This window comes from Esox lucius, chromosome 6, assembly GCF_011004845.1.
Source record: "Esox lucius isolate fEsoLuc1 chromosome 6, fEsoLuc1.pri, whole genome shotgun sequence".
NCBI lineage: Eukaryota > Metazoa > Chordata > Actinopteri > Esociformes > Esocidae > Esox > Esox lucius.
The window spans coordinates 28,640,361-28,656,144 of NC_047574.1; the positions used below are offsets into that span (position 1 = coordinate 28,640,361).

The 15,784-nt window shown below is 42.9% G+C and overlaps 1 protein-coding gene across 2 annotated transcripts; it reads left to right on the plus strand.

The window, feature by feature from the left end:
- The first annotated feature begins 1,831 nt into the window (after positions 1–1,831).
- On the plus strand, positions 1,832–15,784 carry LOC105026566 (lysophosphatidylserine lipase ABHD12). Of its 2 annotated transcripts, none has more exons than XM_013132127.3 (13): positions 1,832–1,987; positions 8,535–8,662; positions 8,754–8,859; positions 9,046–9,165; positions 9,244–9,274; positions 9,497–9,542; positions 10,241–10,370; positions 11,074–11,111; positions 11,772–11,851; positions 11,954–12,036; positions 12,219–12,297; positions 14,036–14,160; positions 14,905–15,784. In XM_013132127.3, the coding sequence occupies exons 1-13, from the start codon at positions 1,908–1,910 to the stop codon at positions 15,035–15,037; spliced, it is 1,179 nt and encodes a 392-aa protein (XP_012987581.3). In that variant the 5' UTR covers positions 1,832–1,907; the 3' UTR covers positions 15,038–15,784. The 2 variants fall into 2 exon arrangements, with proteins under 2 accessions (XP_012987581.3, XP_019902659.2); XM_020047100.2 differs by having other exon boundaries at positions 14,254–14,995.

Here is a 15,784-nt window from a genome sequence, read left to right on the forward strand (position 1 = left end):
CTACTGTAAGTGTGTCAACACAAAAAAAAAGCAATTCCAAATCAGAGGTTGCAGACATTAATGCATACCTTTTGTTTCAACATTTTACATTCAGAATTTTGACAAAACGTTGTCATTTCCATAGCTAGTACAATAGGCTCTGTGTACTAGCGTAATAACGTACTTCCCCTTTTGTCTAGAAGTCTGCATTGCAGTTTCCGGTTTACTTCCTAATACTCATCCGCATTAGTAAACAACTAAACTCACAACAAGATGAGTGATGCTGTTGTATGGGAAAAAAAGAAATATAATGTACGTGACACATTTAATTTTCAAGGTACAAGTGGGGCATCATTTTAATCAGGAGAATGTCCTCTTTTTAATAAAATATGGCTTGCGCCATTCAATGACTTCAAACGCTAGACTAGAAATACTTCCATGTAATGCAGGTTTAAGCACAATTAATATCGTATAGGACCAGATGTTTACTTCCTATGCCAGTTGTTATTTTACAGTTTTGTTGTGAAATGAGGTTACAGTAGTAAAATAAAAGAGGAGACCGGTTTTGGTGCTTTTTTGCAGCTATGGAATTTTAAGCTTAATTCAGGTTAGAAGAGGCTTAACGAAAGTTTGTTTCAATTCCCTTGCTATGGGGACGCGCTAGCGTTCCAGCTCAGCCAGCGTTCTTTTGCCGTTTTTGAGGCTAGGGTGAATTTTTATGCGTTCTATTGTCCTGCCTAATACTACACTAAAAAGGAACACATCGCAAACTAGCTTACACCACAGTAAACTACTTACCCTCGTAGCTGTGCAGATAACTCGATATGTAGAGTTTGAATCCCTCATTCCGTTTGCTTGTTGGAGCAGGGGACCAGGCATCAACAATTCGATGGACATCACTAATGCTTATTTTAGGCAGGTCTTGGAGACATCTACTAAAAACTGAAATTTTGGGCGACGCGGGTGATCGCCTTAAGTAAACCGGAAACTGACATGCCAACATCTGGCTAAAGCGGAACTACGTCCATACGCTTGTGACACCTATGCCACCACTATAAAAAGTATATATTCTAATTCAGTGGTCGGGGGGTCGATCCCTCTCGGTTGTGAACTCCGATATACACTGGTAAAGTCTCCATGGCTCTCGGTTAAAATATGGGTAAAGAAGTACTATGCAACTTTGTATATACTAATTTAATCACACTGATTTAATTGAATGCTACGTTAAGAGCTATTAAGATTTGAAGAGCCGAATATCGTGCCTTCACCGCAGTATAAATAGTATTGCCTCAAAAACGCAGTGAATGCATTCTAGGAAATACTCTAGAGTGTGTAGCAATCCGACTGGCGATCTGGCAGGGTGTTCTTTCTATGCGGAAATCTTATTCACTAGATTGTAAAATCCAGATGTGGAAAAAATAAAGAGTAATTGTACTCCATGTGTTCAACCTTTTTGGTAATTTCCTAAGTTAGAGCAAAATGACCAAAGAAATAGAGTTCATAACTAACCAGTGACATTAATTGGACATTTACACTCTTTCTTTTTATTTAATGGATAACTGGTTAGTTTTGAACTCCTTTTACCTGGTTACTTAGATTGTAATTAGATACTTCCCCAAAGTGGTGAACCCAGCCGAACCCAGTTGAATAGGCCTACATGTACTCCATATTTTTCCCAGCTCTAGTAAAATCATAAGGTGGACTGGATGTATTGTTGATTGGCTTCATACATCTCAGATGGGCTACCTTAACATGACTAAACTCCTCATTTCGTTTGGGATCTGTACTTTCACCCTTGGAGGTAGAAAAAACACTAGGTAGCTAAATATAACGTAGATGTCGATATACAGTAGATCCGACCATACAGTTTCACAAGTGTTACCGGCGGCATTACGGCTGGTGACAAGAAAGTGATAAAACGTGTCAAGATGAGAAACAGGACTGGAGTCCGTCACTCTAAAGAGCAGAGGTTTGGAGTAAAAGCTGGGGTGCCGAGTGCACAGCCAAAGTGAGTAGGCTGCTGCTTGTCGTACTTGCATTGCAAGTTGTTTACCAATAATTACCAATAACACCATGCTTCACAGTAGAGATGGTGGTTTTTGGGTGATGGATTGTTTTGGGTTTGTGCTGTTATTTATTGCTTTGAGTTTTGGACAAAATTTTTAATTTAAATGTTGATATGATTACAGAATCCCCTAAATGTTTTTGCACACTTTAAACAAGACTGAAGTGATGTCGTTGTTATTGCCTCCCTACCATACAGGCTAGATGTAAGGTGCTTAGAATATTGTTGTTACAACCACATTTTAGCCAGTATTGGCAAAAAAGCTTGTAGCTCTGTCAGCTGGTCTTTTGGTATCTTTTCTCATCAGTAACCTACTTGTTCTGTGAACTAATCTGGAGGGATGGCCCGATCTAGGCAGGGTCTTGGGGGAGCCATACACTGTACCTTCTTAATAATCCTATCACCATGCTCCAATGGATATTCAAGTCCTTTCGCCAGTTTTTACACCCATCATCGGATCGGTTTTTCCACAAATGTGTCCCTTTGTTCTTTTGAGATGCCCAAGGTGCTCATGATTGAACAATCTCTTTGCATTTCACATCCGATTATAGGGAACCTACAAAAACTGCCAAATTTATCCTGACATCATGTGAGTCACTTCAGCTGAACATAGGTGGAGGCCAGTTGGTGTGGGATTTTAAAGGTGATTGGTTACAAGAGAGTTCATTTAGGATTTCATTTACAAAGTGGTGTGAAGACTTTCAGTCAGTATTTAAAAATATAATTTTCCATACATTTAATGTAAATGCATGAAGCTCTAAGGTGCTGACACAACATAATTTGAGAAAGGTGGTGGCCCTGAATGACAGTAGTCATTGGAACATCATGTTATGAATCTGTCTCTCGGGTGAGGGGTCCCTCTAACTCCTTGCGTTACATTGAAGCACCACCAACACCATCCTAAGCCTGCACCCCCCCCCCCTTCACTTCTTGTCCCTTTCAACACCTCATGAATCATTGCCTCGGTAACTTTGGAAATACAAAGAAACTCCCTAGCAGCACATACCACTAGATCTATTCATGCATACTTTTTCTTAACCTGCTCACTAACATTCATTACACTACAAATGAACACCAACTGACCCCATCCCACCCACCCACTCTCACCTGACCCCATCCCACCCACCCACACTCACCTGACCCCATCCCACCCACTCTCACCTGACCCATCCCACACACTCTCACCTGACCCATCCCACACACTCTCACCTGACCCCATCCCACCCACTCTCACCTGACCCATCCCACACACTCTCACCTGACCCCATCCCACCCACTCTCACCTGACCCCATCCCACCCACTCTCACCTGACCCATCCCACACACTCTCACCTGACCCCATCCCACCCACTCTCACCTGACCCCATCCCACACATTCTCACCTGACCCCATCCCACACACTCTCACCTGACCCCATCCCACACACTCTCACCTGACCCCATCCCACCCACTCTCACCTGACCCCATTCCACTTACTCTCATCTGACCCCATCCCACTCACTCTCACCTGACGCCATCCCACCCACTCTCCGGATTGCTTCAGCATACGTGACCTTGTTCATAACTCTATACCGCTGAGCCTCTGCTGCCTGCATCTGCACTCTACACCCACCAAATGCAGCACTGTGTTCCCCACCGCAGTTACAGCACTTCAGCTTATCCCCTTCACACTTGCCACTCATGCAGACCCCTGCATCTTGCACACTTACCTTTCCCTCTACACACAGCTGCTACATGTCCCATACACTGACACTGGAAACACAGCTGCTACATGTCCCATACGCTGACCCTGGAAACAGCTGCTACATGTCCCATACGCTGACACTAGAAACACAGCTGCTACATGTCCCATACGCTGACACTGGAAACACAGCTGCTACATGTCCCATACACTGACACTGGAAACACAACTGCTACATGTCCCATACGCTGACACTGGAAACACAGCTGCTACATGTCCCATACGCTGACACTGGAAACACTGCTGCTACATGTCCCATACGCTGACACTAGAAACACAGCTGCTACATGTCCCATACGCTGACACTGGAAACACAGCTGTTACATGTCCCAAACGCTGACACTGGAAACACAGCTGCTACATGTCCCATATGCTGACACTGGAAACACAGCTGCTACATGTCCCATACGCTGACACTGGAAACACAGCTGCTACATGTCCCATACACTGACACTGGAAACACAGCTGCTACATGTCCCATACGCTGACACTAGAAACACTGCTGCTACATGTCCCATACGCTGACACTGGAAACACAGCTCCTACATGTCCCATACGCTGACACTGGAAACACAGCTGCTACATGTCCCATACGCTGACACTGGAAACACAGCTGCTACATGTCCCATACGCTGACACTGGAAACAAAGCTCCTACATGTCCCAAACGCTGACACTGGAAACACAGCTGCTACATGTCCCATATGCTGAAACTTGAAACACAGCTGCTACATGTCCCATATGCTGACACTTGAAACACAGCTGCGGTGGTACATTTTCTCTTACATAGTACCTTATGAACCCCACCTGCAACGACTCGGTAGTGGTCCTCTAAATTCCAACAACTCCGTCAGGCTCACCTCACTCCCCCCTGCTCTACTGTTCATCCGCCTCGCGTTCACCACTATACATCCCGAAACCACATTCTGAAGTTTTTCCACTGTCAGTTCTTCAGGCACTCCCGTAATCACCCCTCTCTTTTTCCCTGTACTTCCCGTCACCTGACACTTCACTCGTCCACCATTTAACACATCCATACTCAACAATCTATTCCTTTGCGCTTCGTCAGCCACAACAATAAGTACCTTACCAAAACTTAAAACCTTGCATCTAACATCCGCCCAACCTCCGCCTTAATCGCTTTGGTCAAAGTTACAGGGTTCATCATCTTTCCGGTCAGTTCCGTAAACACTACCACCACTTTATACCCCACTTCCACACATCCCCCTCCCTCCCCTCTCACATCCTTACTTACCTCCCCACCTGAGTTGGAGTCTCCATCCTTCTTCCCCTGAACATGTTTCCTAATACTCCCATCTGAACTTCAGGCCATGCTGGCCGCATTCACAGTACAGTTATCCTATTCGTTTCCAGTGAGTCGATCTATGCTAAAGATAAAAGCAGAAACAACTAATTTGTTATTGGAAATAAAAAGTTTGTATTAAAAAAATACATTATCATCTCAATGAAATGTACTGAAATTAATGTATACATGACACAAAAAGCAAATTATTATTTTGTTAAACTGATTAACATTTCTTATGAAGTTTACTTCCACCACAAATAGCATCAGTGAACTGTATGGCTTTTGCCACTGGCCTTTTGAACAGCTTATTAGCCAGTAATAGGCTTACTGGTATTTACTAACTTCTTAGGAATAATCATAAGAATTGAGCAATTGCTGGCAAGACTGAGGACAAACTTTACACTGACAAAGCTATTTCATTTCATGACACAACAACGTTTGTTTTTCTTTCATTTGTGAATGGCATTGATACATTAACTATTTATACAAGTGACAATAACTGAATTGTGGAAATACCAGAACCCAGAAATACCAGAACCCAGTCCACAACATGATTATAGGGGTAAAATCTTTAGTTTTTCTACTGAAAAAATCCTACATAGTGCAGCTTTGAGTACTTTGTGTTGGTACTCTGTATCGGCAAGTATCCAAATATAAATACTCTTACCCCCCCCTCCCCCCCGTACTCGGTCTGAAAAAAAGTGGTATCGGTGCATCCCTACTCTTGGAATCAGGCAGCTGCAAAAAGCTAGAGAAAAATGGGGAGGAAGGGTGATGTGGGTAAGAAAAACAGGTTAGAAAGCACAAAAAAATAATTCAAAGTGAGTGTAGTCTTTCACTAGATTACCACATATCGGACATTCGTCACATCCTTTGTGCCTTATTGCTTTAATATTACCTAGAAACTGACTAGACCTGGAGCCAGGCCCGGGGTTGGGGCTCGTACGCGAGCGCCTGGTGGCCGGGCCTTTCCCCAAGGGGCCCGGCCGGGCTCAGCCCGAAGGAGCGACGTGGGGCCGCCTTCCCGTGGGCTCACCACCCACAGGAGGGACCATAAGGGGCCGGTGCGGAATGGATCGGGCGGCAGTCGAAGGCAGGGGCCTAGACAACCCGATCCCTGGACACAGAAACTAGCTCTAGGGATGTGGAACGTCACCTCGCTGGCGGGGAAGGAGCCTGAAATCGTGCGTGAAATTGAGAGGTTCCGACTAGAGGTAGTCGGGATCACCTCTACCCATGGCTTGGGCTCTGGAACAACACTCCTTGAGAGAGGATGGACTCTTCACCACTCTGGAGTTGCCCATGGTGAGAGACGGCGGGCTGGTGTGGGTTTGCTTATAGCTCCCCAGCTCTGCCGCCATGTGTTGGAGTTTACCCCGGTGAACGAGAGGGTCGTTTCCCTGCGCCTACGGGTCGGGGATAGGTCTCTCACTGTTGTTTGTGCCTACAGGCCGAACGGCAGTGCAGAGTACCCAACCTTCTTGGAGTCCCTGGGAGGGGTGCTGGAAAGTGCTCCGACTGGGGACTCTATCGTTCTACTGGGGGACTTCAACGCCCACATGGGCAACGACAGTGACACCTGGAGGGGCGTGATTGGGAGGAACGGCCCCCTGATCTGAACCCGAGCAGTGTTCAGTTATTGGACTTCTGTGCTAGTCACAGTTTGTCCATAACGAACACCATGTTCATGCATAAGGGTGTCCATCAGTGCACGTGGCACCAGGACACCCTAGGCCGCAGGTCGATGATCGACTTTGTTGTCGTTTCATCTGACCTGCGGCCGTATGTCTTGGACACTCGGGTGAAGAGAGGGGCGGAGCTGTCAACTGATCATCACCTGGTTGTGAGTTGGATCCGATGGCGGGGGAGGAAGCTGGACAGACTCGGCAGGCCCAAGCGTACTGTAAGGGTCTGCTGGGAACGTCTGGCCGAGTCTCCTGTCAGAGAGATCTTTAACTCCCACCTCCGGCAGAGCTTCGACTGGATCCCGAGGTAGGCTGGAGATATTGAGTCCGAGTGGACCATGTTCTCCACTGCAATTGTCGAAGCGGCTGCTCGGAGCTGTGACCATAAGGTCTCAGGTGCCTGACGAGGCGGCAATCTCCGAACCCGGTGGTGGACACCGGACGTAAGGGATGCCGTCAAGGTGAAGAAGGAGTCCTATCAGGCCTGGTTGGCTTGTGGGACTCCTGAGGCAGCTGACGGTACCAGCAGGCCAAGCGGACTGCAGCCTGGGTGGTTGTGGAGGCACAATGTGGTTTTCGTCCGGGCCGTGGAAGCAGGAGCTTGGTCCGCATTGCAGGCAGTAAGTCAGACTGGTTCCCAGTGCATGTTGAACTCCGGCAGGGCGGCCCTATGTCGCCAGTTCTGTTCGTCATTTTTATGGACAGAATTTCTAGGCGCAGCCAGTGGCCGGAGGGTGTCAGGTTTGGGGACCACACGATTTCTTCTCTGCTCTTTGCGGATGATGTTGTCGTGTTGGCCCCTTCAAACCAGGACCTTCAGCATGCACTGGGACGGTTTGCAGCTGAGTGTGAAGCAGTGAGGATGAGAATCAGTACCTCCAAATCCGAGGCCATGGTCCTCAATCGGAAAAGGGTGGCTTGCCCACTTCAGGTTGGTGGAGAGTGCCTGCCTCAAGTGGAGGAGTTTAAGTATCTAGGGGTCTTGTTCACGAGTGAGGGAAGGATGGAACGGGAGATTGACAGACGGATCGGTGCAGCTTCTGCAGTAATGCGGTCGATGTATTGGTCTGTCGTGGTGAAGAAAGAGCTGAGCCGCAAGGCGAATCTCTCAATTTACCGGTCAATCTACGTTCCTACTCTCACCTATGGTCATGAGCTTTGGGTCATGACAGAAAGGACAAGATCCCGGATACAGGCGGCCAAAATGAGCTTTCCCTGCAGGGTGGCTGGGCGATCCCTTAGAGATAGGGTGAGAAGCTCGGTCACCCGGGAGGAGCTCAGAGTAAAGCCGCTGCTCCTCCAGATCGAGGGGGTCAGCTGAGGTAGTTTGGGTATCTGTTTCGGATGCCTCTGGAACACCTTCCTGGGAAGGTGTTCCAGTCCCGTCCCACCGGGAGGAGACCCCAGGGAAGACCTAGGACACGCTGGAAGGACTATGTCTCCCGGCTGGCCTGGGAACGCCTCTGTGTCCTCCCGGAAGAGCTGGAGGAAGTGTCTAGGGAGAGGGAAGTCTGGGCATCTCTGCTTAGACTGCTGCCCCGCGACCCGGCCCTGGATAAGCGGAAGATGATGATGACTTGCCAAGGACTTACCGTATTGCTAAACTCAACATTAATGAAAATAACAAAAAAACATGGGACCATACTGTTACTGGAATGTTTATGCTTTTTGTTTTGCAACCTGGGACGTTATCTGGCATTTTGGGGAAGTTATTAGTCATTTTCTTCTCTCTCCCTCTTGCTGTTTCTCTCTCTTTCAGGTCTAGCTCCTGTTTGATGTGGTGGATTAAAAGAGGTCTCCTGGCTGTATGCCTCATTTATGTTTCAGTGCCTTTCATGATGCGACTGTTCCCTGGCATCATAAAACATCTTGTATATTCTCATAGAGGTGGGTGTAATTATAATACACATTATAAACAAAATACTAGACAAACCAGGAATAATAAATCACGGTAATTAGTATGTTTCTATGTTTTTAGTCAGGGTCCCATTCTTCATCGAACTTTGCCAGCCTGCCAAATTGTATCTAAACCATACAGTGAACATGTACCTTACCTCAGAGCAAGGAATCTCACTAGGTGTATGGTGGGTAGATCAACATACACTCTCCAGTTTTCTTAGTATGGCCATGTAACCTGCCTACATTATATCGTAATCCTGTATCTCTATGAAGACGATATTGAACTTTAAACATCAAAATGAATACATTGTCCCCATGTGTTGTCACTTTCTGTGAAGTCACTCATACTTGTTCTGTACAATATGTTCAAGGCACACAGTTCCTGAAAGTCAGTGGAAAGAGGCACAAGGAAAGAACTTGGGATGGTACCAAAAGTCTTTAGGAGATGGATGTCCGATTGTCATTTATCTCCATGGCAATGGAGGCACAAGGTAGTAAGAACAATGCATTAATGTAAGGGAATATTACAAAACCACTTTGAATCTTAAATACCACTTTCTTTTAAACAGGGCGGCAAGTAATCGTGTAGGAGTAATGAATGTAAGTGACAGATTACAACAGAAATAACTTGAACATGGCACAAAATAATATTGATACATTGGTCCTGTGTAGCACTGTTGTTAACGTACAGCAGGGTTATGGGTTCGATTCTCAAGGGGTGATCAGTATGAAAAAGAATGCACTCGCTATTGTAATTCACTCTGGATAAGATTATCAGCTGCCTGTTATGTATATGTAAATGATTAGCCTTTGTGTCCAAAGGTACTCAGTGCAATGGGCTACCATGTTTTGGCTTTGGACTATAGAGGTTGGTAAACTTAAGGTCTTTGAGTCTGTTTGAAACTTAATTGCTTTATTTATTTAGTCTGATTACATTCTAACAGTTGTTACACTGATCCATGGCAACTTCTGTTTCAATGCTGTGTATTATCCCACGTTTCAGGCAGTAAAGAAACAGACCAACTGAAAAACTAAATCTCACCTCACTCTAGTTCAAAACTATTTAAACCCCTTCCCCAGACATTCCACAATTTTTTTGCAGCCCTGAACTAGCAGTCCTGATACACTAATCAAGAGCTTGATAGTTATCTGACAAGTCTAATCAGGTGGGCTAGGTCAGGAACAGATCAAATACACAGGCTGTATTTCAATTTGCATATCTATACTACATACTAAAAGTGCATACTGCACAAGTATGCCATTATTGGGACATACTGCCATGTCATAAATTCACTTTGAATCTACATGAAAATTGTGCCAAGTTTGCCAACCAATCCTCTTCTGCTGCACAAGGGATTGTGGGCAATATTACCCTAAAAAGAATGCACAGTAGCACACTATGAAAATTTCCCAGAAATAGTGGACCACTTTTGGTATATTGTTTTCAAAGCCCTATGGTTTGGGACATACTATATAGAATATGTACTGTAGTATGCAAATTGAGATTCAGCCATGGAATTGCTGGGGATCCTTGAGCAGATATTCTATATATGAAACCTCTGACAGGCTTTGGGGACTCCAGCGGGGAGCCCACTGAAGTTGGACTAACCACTGATGCCCTCTACCTGTACCACTGGGTTAAAGCTCGCAGTGGAAACAGTCAGGTGATATTCTGGGGACACTCCCTTGGCACTGGGTGAGTGACCACACATGTGACTCAAGCTGGATTATTTAGTCTGTTAACTCATGTCTGTGCACATTTGCTCAGAATTCTGAGGTGTGGATTAAAACCTTTTAGCTTTTATGTACGGCAGTCTAGCTGAACTATCAAATCAGACAATTACCAGATAAGACCACAATTAAAATCTTGAATAGCCAGTCATCTGTCAATGTATGTCTCACTTAAGGGCAAGGTAAATGTAATGAAGCTTACGGTATTTTTATGACATTATTACATTTCTACACCTTATTATAAATTTTTACACCTTATTATTATTACATTTTTATACCGTACTTGTCATCTTTGTGTCTTACCTTCCGGAGAGATGGTACTAGTGTTGGTTTATATTTAACAGCTATTTTTATGGTGTATACAGTGAGCATTGTTTGTTTAAGGGATTTGGACTTTGAGACATACCCAATAGATGTGTGATATTTTAAGTTATTAGAGAATATTTTATTCTGCCATCTTCACAAGAATAGCTTCTTCTACTATACCACTATTCCTGCTATTACTAGTACTATTACAACTGTTACTATTTTAGATACTGCTTCTTCCATCAGAACTGCTACTATTGCTACTACTACTCAAATGGAGAATATAGAAATACATTTTAACATTGACTTAGAAATAGGAGTCATGAGCAATAAACATAATTTTACCTGTCATCTTTGAACAGAGTGGCCACAAACACCGCAGTCAAACTAATGGAACAAGGTAGGGTTTACATAACCCAGTCAACTTCAGTCTTTTGTACCATCTAGTTACAGTACAGTAGACTAGCAGAATGACATTTACTTAATGTGGCTTTCACTGTGTGACTCAGTTCATATGAACTGCATAGATATTAGATTCTGTGGTACTGTAGAAATTCACCAATTAGAACTCTTTCTAAGGCAGGCAAGACAGAGATAAAAATACTCTTAAACACAATAACAGTTTATTATATTTGCAAATAGAGACAGAAAGAAACTAACACAAGATCAGTGAAAGTCTGTCTGAAGTATAGTTAAAAAAAAAAAATGTTGTATAAGGTGTGACAACATATCACAAAATTATCAAAATGTCATCAATACATGTTTATTCGGTTAAAACCAGTTCGGCTTATTCGTATTATCAGTTTTACTCTCCACCCTAGATTTGACCAAATACCTCTTGACTTTAATTGTCCACCCATGCCTTGTCCCTCTCCTAATTACAACACCATTAACATGTCTTGCATTCTTCTTATTTTTCTAGAAACAGGCTTGGTACCATCTAATCAGCCCAATACAAAACTAGTAATTCTGTACTCCCCTACAAATGTGTAGAATTCATGAATACATCAGCTCAATACATTTCTATAACAATTCTTACATAATATTTTGCTTTTGTTAGGGATTGTAGTTGATGGTGTGATCATTGAGGGGTCATTCACTAACATTCGACAGGAGGGTGCGAATCATCCTTTTGCCTGGGTAATACACACACACCCTCTTCACATACCCTCTATACATAATTTTGTTTATTCACTTATTTGTTAAGCCGCACATATATTTTCAATGTCTTTTGTCCTTCAGTATTATTTGAACTTCCCTGGTTTTGAGTACTTTTTCCTGGACCCAATGGCAGAAAATGATTTATTTTTCCCTAATGATGAGAAGTAAGTGTTTTTCTTATTTAAACTCATATTTTAAATAATTTTTGCTAATTGATTTTGGCTCATGCAACTTCTTTTTTGTAATCAAAATTGATACAACCATTGCTGCCAGATTTGTTTCAGAACTGTACAGAGAGCTTGAGATTGTCTGTCCATGAAGGTTGTGTTTCACCATGTTCCTATAGTTTGAAGAGGATGAGGAGTCCCCTTCTGATCCTTCACGCAGAGGATGACCACATTGTGCCCATCCACATGGCTCAGCAGGTACCGTAACTAACAGTAATTTTTCCATTGTCATCATTCCACTGTATCCCATAACATCTACAGTCGATATAAAAAGTCTACACACCCCTGTGAAAATGCCAGGTTTTTGTGATGTAAAATAATGAGACAAAGATAAATCATGTCAGAACTTTTTCCACATTTAATGTGACCTATAATGTGAACAATTCAACTGAAAAACAAACTGAAATCTTTGAGGGGGAAAAATAAAAAGTATAACTTATAACTACAATAACCTGGTTGCGTAAGTGTGCACACCCTCTTATAACTGGGGATGTGGCTGTGTTCAGAATACACCAATCAAATTCAAACTCATGTTACATATAAGTCATCACACACCTGCCATCATTTAAAGTGACTCCGATTAATCACTAATAAAGTTCAGCTTTTCTAGTTGGATTTTCCTGACATTTTCTTAGTTGTACCTCAGAGCAAAAGACATGGTACACACAGAGTTTCCAAAGCATCAGAGGGATCTCATTGTTGAAAGATATCAGTCAGGAGAAGGGTACAAAATAATTTCCAAAGCATTAGATATACCATGGAACACGGTGAAGACAGTCATCATCAAGTGCAGAAAATATGGCACAACAGAGACATTACCAAGAACTGGACGTCCCTCCAAAATTGATGAAAAGACGAGAAGAAAACTGGTCAGGGAGGCTTCCAAGAGGCCTACAGCAACATTAAATGAGCTGCAGGAATTTCTGGCAAGTACTGGCTGTGTGCTACATGTGACAACAATCTCCCATATTCTTCATATGAATGGGCTTTGGGGTAGGATGGCAAGACGGAAGCCTTTTCTTACAAAGAAAAACATCTAAGCCCGGCTGAAGTTTACAAAAACAAAGATCAAGTCCCCTAAAAGCATGTGGGAAAATGTGTTATGGTCTGATGAAACCAAGTTTGAAACCAAGTTTGAACCATAATTCCAAAAAGTATGTTTGGCGCAAAAATAACACTACACATCACCCAAAGAACACCATGCCTACAGTGAAGAATGATGGTGGCAGCATCATGCTTTTGGTCTGTTTTTCTTTAGCTGGAACCGGGGCCTTAGTCAGGGTGGAGGGAATTATGAACAGTCCCAAATACCAGGCAATTTTGGCCCAAAACCTTCAGGCGTCCATTAGAAAGTTGAAGATGAAGTTCACCTTTCAGCACGACAACGACCTAAAGCACACATCCAAATCCACAAAAGCATGGCTTCACCAGAAGAAGATTAACGTTTTGGAATGGCCCCGCCAGAGCCCAGACCTGAATCCAATTGAATATCTGTGGGGTGATCTGAAGAGGGCTGTGCACAGGAGATATCGTCGCAATCTGACAGATTTGGAGCGCTTTTGCAAAGAAGAGTGGGAAAATATTGCCACGTCTAGATGTATCATGCTAATAGACTCCTACCCAAAAAGACTGAATTCTGTAATGAAATCAAAAGGTGCTTCAACAAAGTCTTAGTTTAAGGGTGTGCACACTTATGCAACCAGGTTATTTTATTATTTTCCCCCCTCAAAGATTTCAGTTTGATTTCAATTGAATTGTTCACGTTATAGGTCACATTAAAGGTGGAAAACTTCTGATATGATTTACCTTCGTCCCATTCTTTTACATCACAAAAACCTGGCATTTCAACAGGGGTGTGTAGACTTTTTAAATCCACTGTACGTGGGGTTCCTTTGACTTCATTCTTAAGTTTCCAACCTTATTTTGTTGTGTCAAGCTGTATGAAATAGCACTGACAGCCCAGAAGTCAGAGAATCGAGTAAAGATGATACAATTTAATGGATCCCTTGGCTACCTTCATAATGGGTTGTATAAAGACCCTCACCTGCCAGATATCATCCGGTAAGAAAATATAGTTTTTCAGTAAAAATAAAAAATAATTGTTTTTTTATTGCTCCTTCTAATTAGCAACATTTTATATCCATATCGTTGCAGGGAATTTGTACATTCATTGGCCCGTTAATTAAATTATCTATGCAGAAGAGCTTTTGGACATAAATGTTTGGACATATCTAGAGAACTGGAACATAATGCATAGTTTTCACACAAATGGGCCTATTACCTTACTTTAACATTAATTTACCAGGTAAGTATGCTAAGAATTGATTCTTATTTACAGCAATGACCTGGGTGCAATTAGAATAAACTTTTTGGCTCAGAAACAGAACAACAGATTTTTTGACCTTATCAGCATGGGAATTAGAAACAGCAACCTTTCGTGTATTGTGTAATGTTTTGGGTATTATAAGCACATAACTAGTTAAACGTCCAGCTTTGTACTAAGCACTTATGCATTAACAGGTGAGCAATCAGCAGAAGCAATAGTACACGAAGGGCTATGCAGAGACGAGGTCAAAACGAACAATAGCGAAGGTCTAATAAACTTTGAAAAAACACTGAGAGTAGTAAACTGGAGAGCTTAGTAGAGTCATGAACAAACAATACCTCACAGGGAACTAAGGACAGAACTAAATATAAAGGGTAACCAAGGGACAGGTGATAATCAAACAGGTGACCAGTATTTGGATGATGAGGGGTGTAGTTGGTGTAGAAAATGTATTTATTATTATATCCTTATTTTTTCAGATTTCTGCTAGAAGGCCTTCGTACTTTGTATGCTTTAAACATTACGTATACTCAACAACTTGTCTCTCCCTGTCAGCAACTCATGATGTCTCTATTTGTGTTCAGGGGCAGTAATGAATGGAATGTCGGCTAAGTAATGCTAGTCTCCATCTATGTGTGGTAGACTAGGCCTTGAGCCTAGCAGAAACCACTAGAAGAAGTCTCCCTTTTGGGGGTATGTCTTAATAGCAGCAGTGGGGCTCCTGCTCCTTGTATTATAGAGGTGAACAGGACTCTATTCCTTATTGGGAGAGTTGAGTTAGCAAAACCACCAATAGTAACATGCCCCTGCTGTTATGTGTGAGCTTTCACCAAGTTGTCTGGGCAACCGACATTCTATTATTACCTATGTCTCCTGGATCTATGTCTGTATGCAACCTTGCATTCTCTAGGCTACATCATGGCAACAACAATTCTTTGTATGTACATTTTTGCAAGTGCTGATGTCGTCACCTGTATTTTTGGAAGAGAATATAAGCTTGAACCTGAAATGCCATAATTTGAACAACCGTCATGACACCACTCTGTGTTTGTCTCTATACTTTTTTTGTCATGATGCTTGATCTGGCATATATGATTAAACCTGAAATAATCAACTGTTATACGAATGACTGAGAAGTTTTTATTTTGATAAATCGCGAACATTTCAATCTTCCACAATTTGGCACCCCATATTGGACTTCAAAATCTTCACGACAACGGTATCTGCTTTTTTAACTCTCTACAGCTGACTGAACTGCGCCCAGATTACAAACTCTTACACATAGTCCTACACGGCTCCGATGGTACATATACACTCACCTAAAGGATTATTAGGAACACCATACTAATACTGTGTTTG

Bases quoted from the DNA above. Each gene is read 5' to 3' on its own strand.
- LOC105026566 (XM_013132127.3), top strand. From the start codon at position 1,908: ATGAGAAACAGGACTGGAGTCCGTCACTCTAAAGAGCAGAGGTTTGGA. The intron at 9,166-9,243 runs GTAGTAAGAACA...TCTTTTAAACAG, and splicing joins CATGGCAATGGAGGCACAAG to GGCGGCAAGTAATCGTGTAG. The intron at 14,161-14,904 runs GTAAGAAAATAT...TTATTTTTTCAG, and splicing joins CACCTGCCAGATATCATCCG to ATTTCTGCTAGAAGGCCTTC.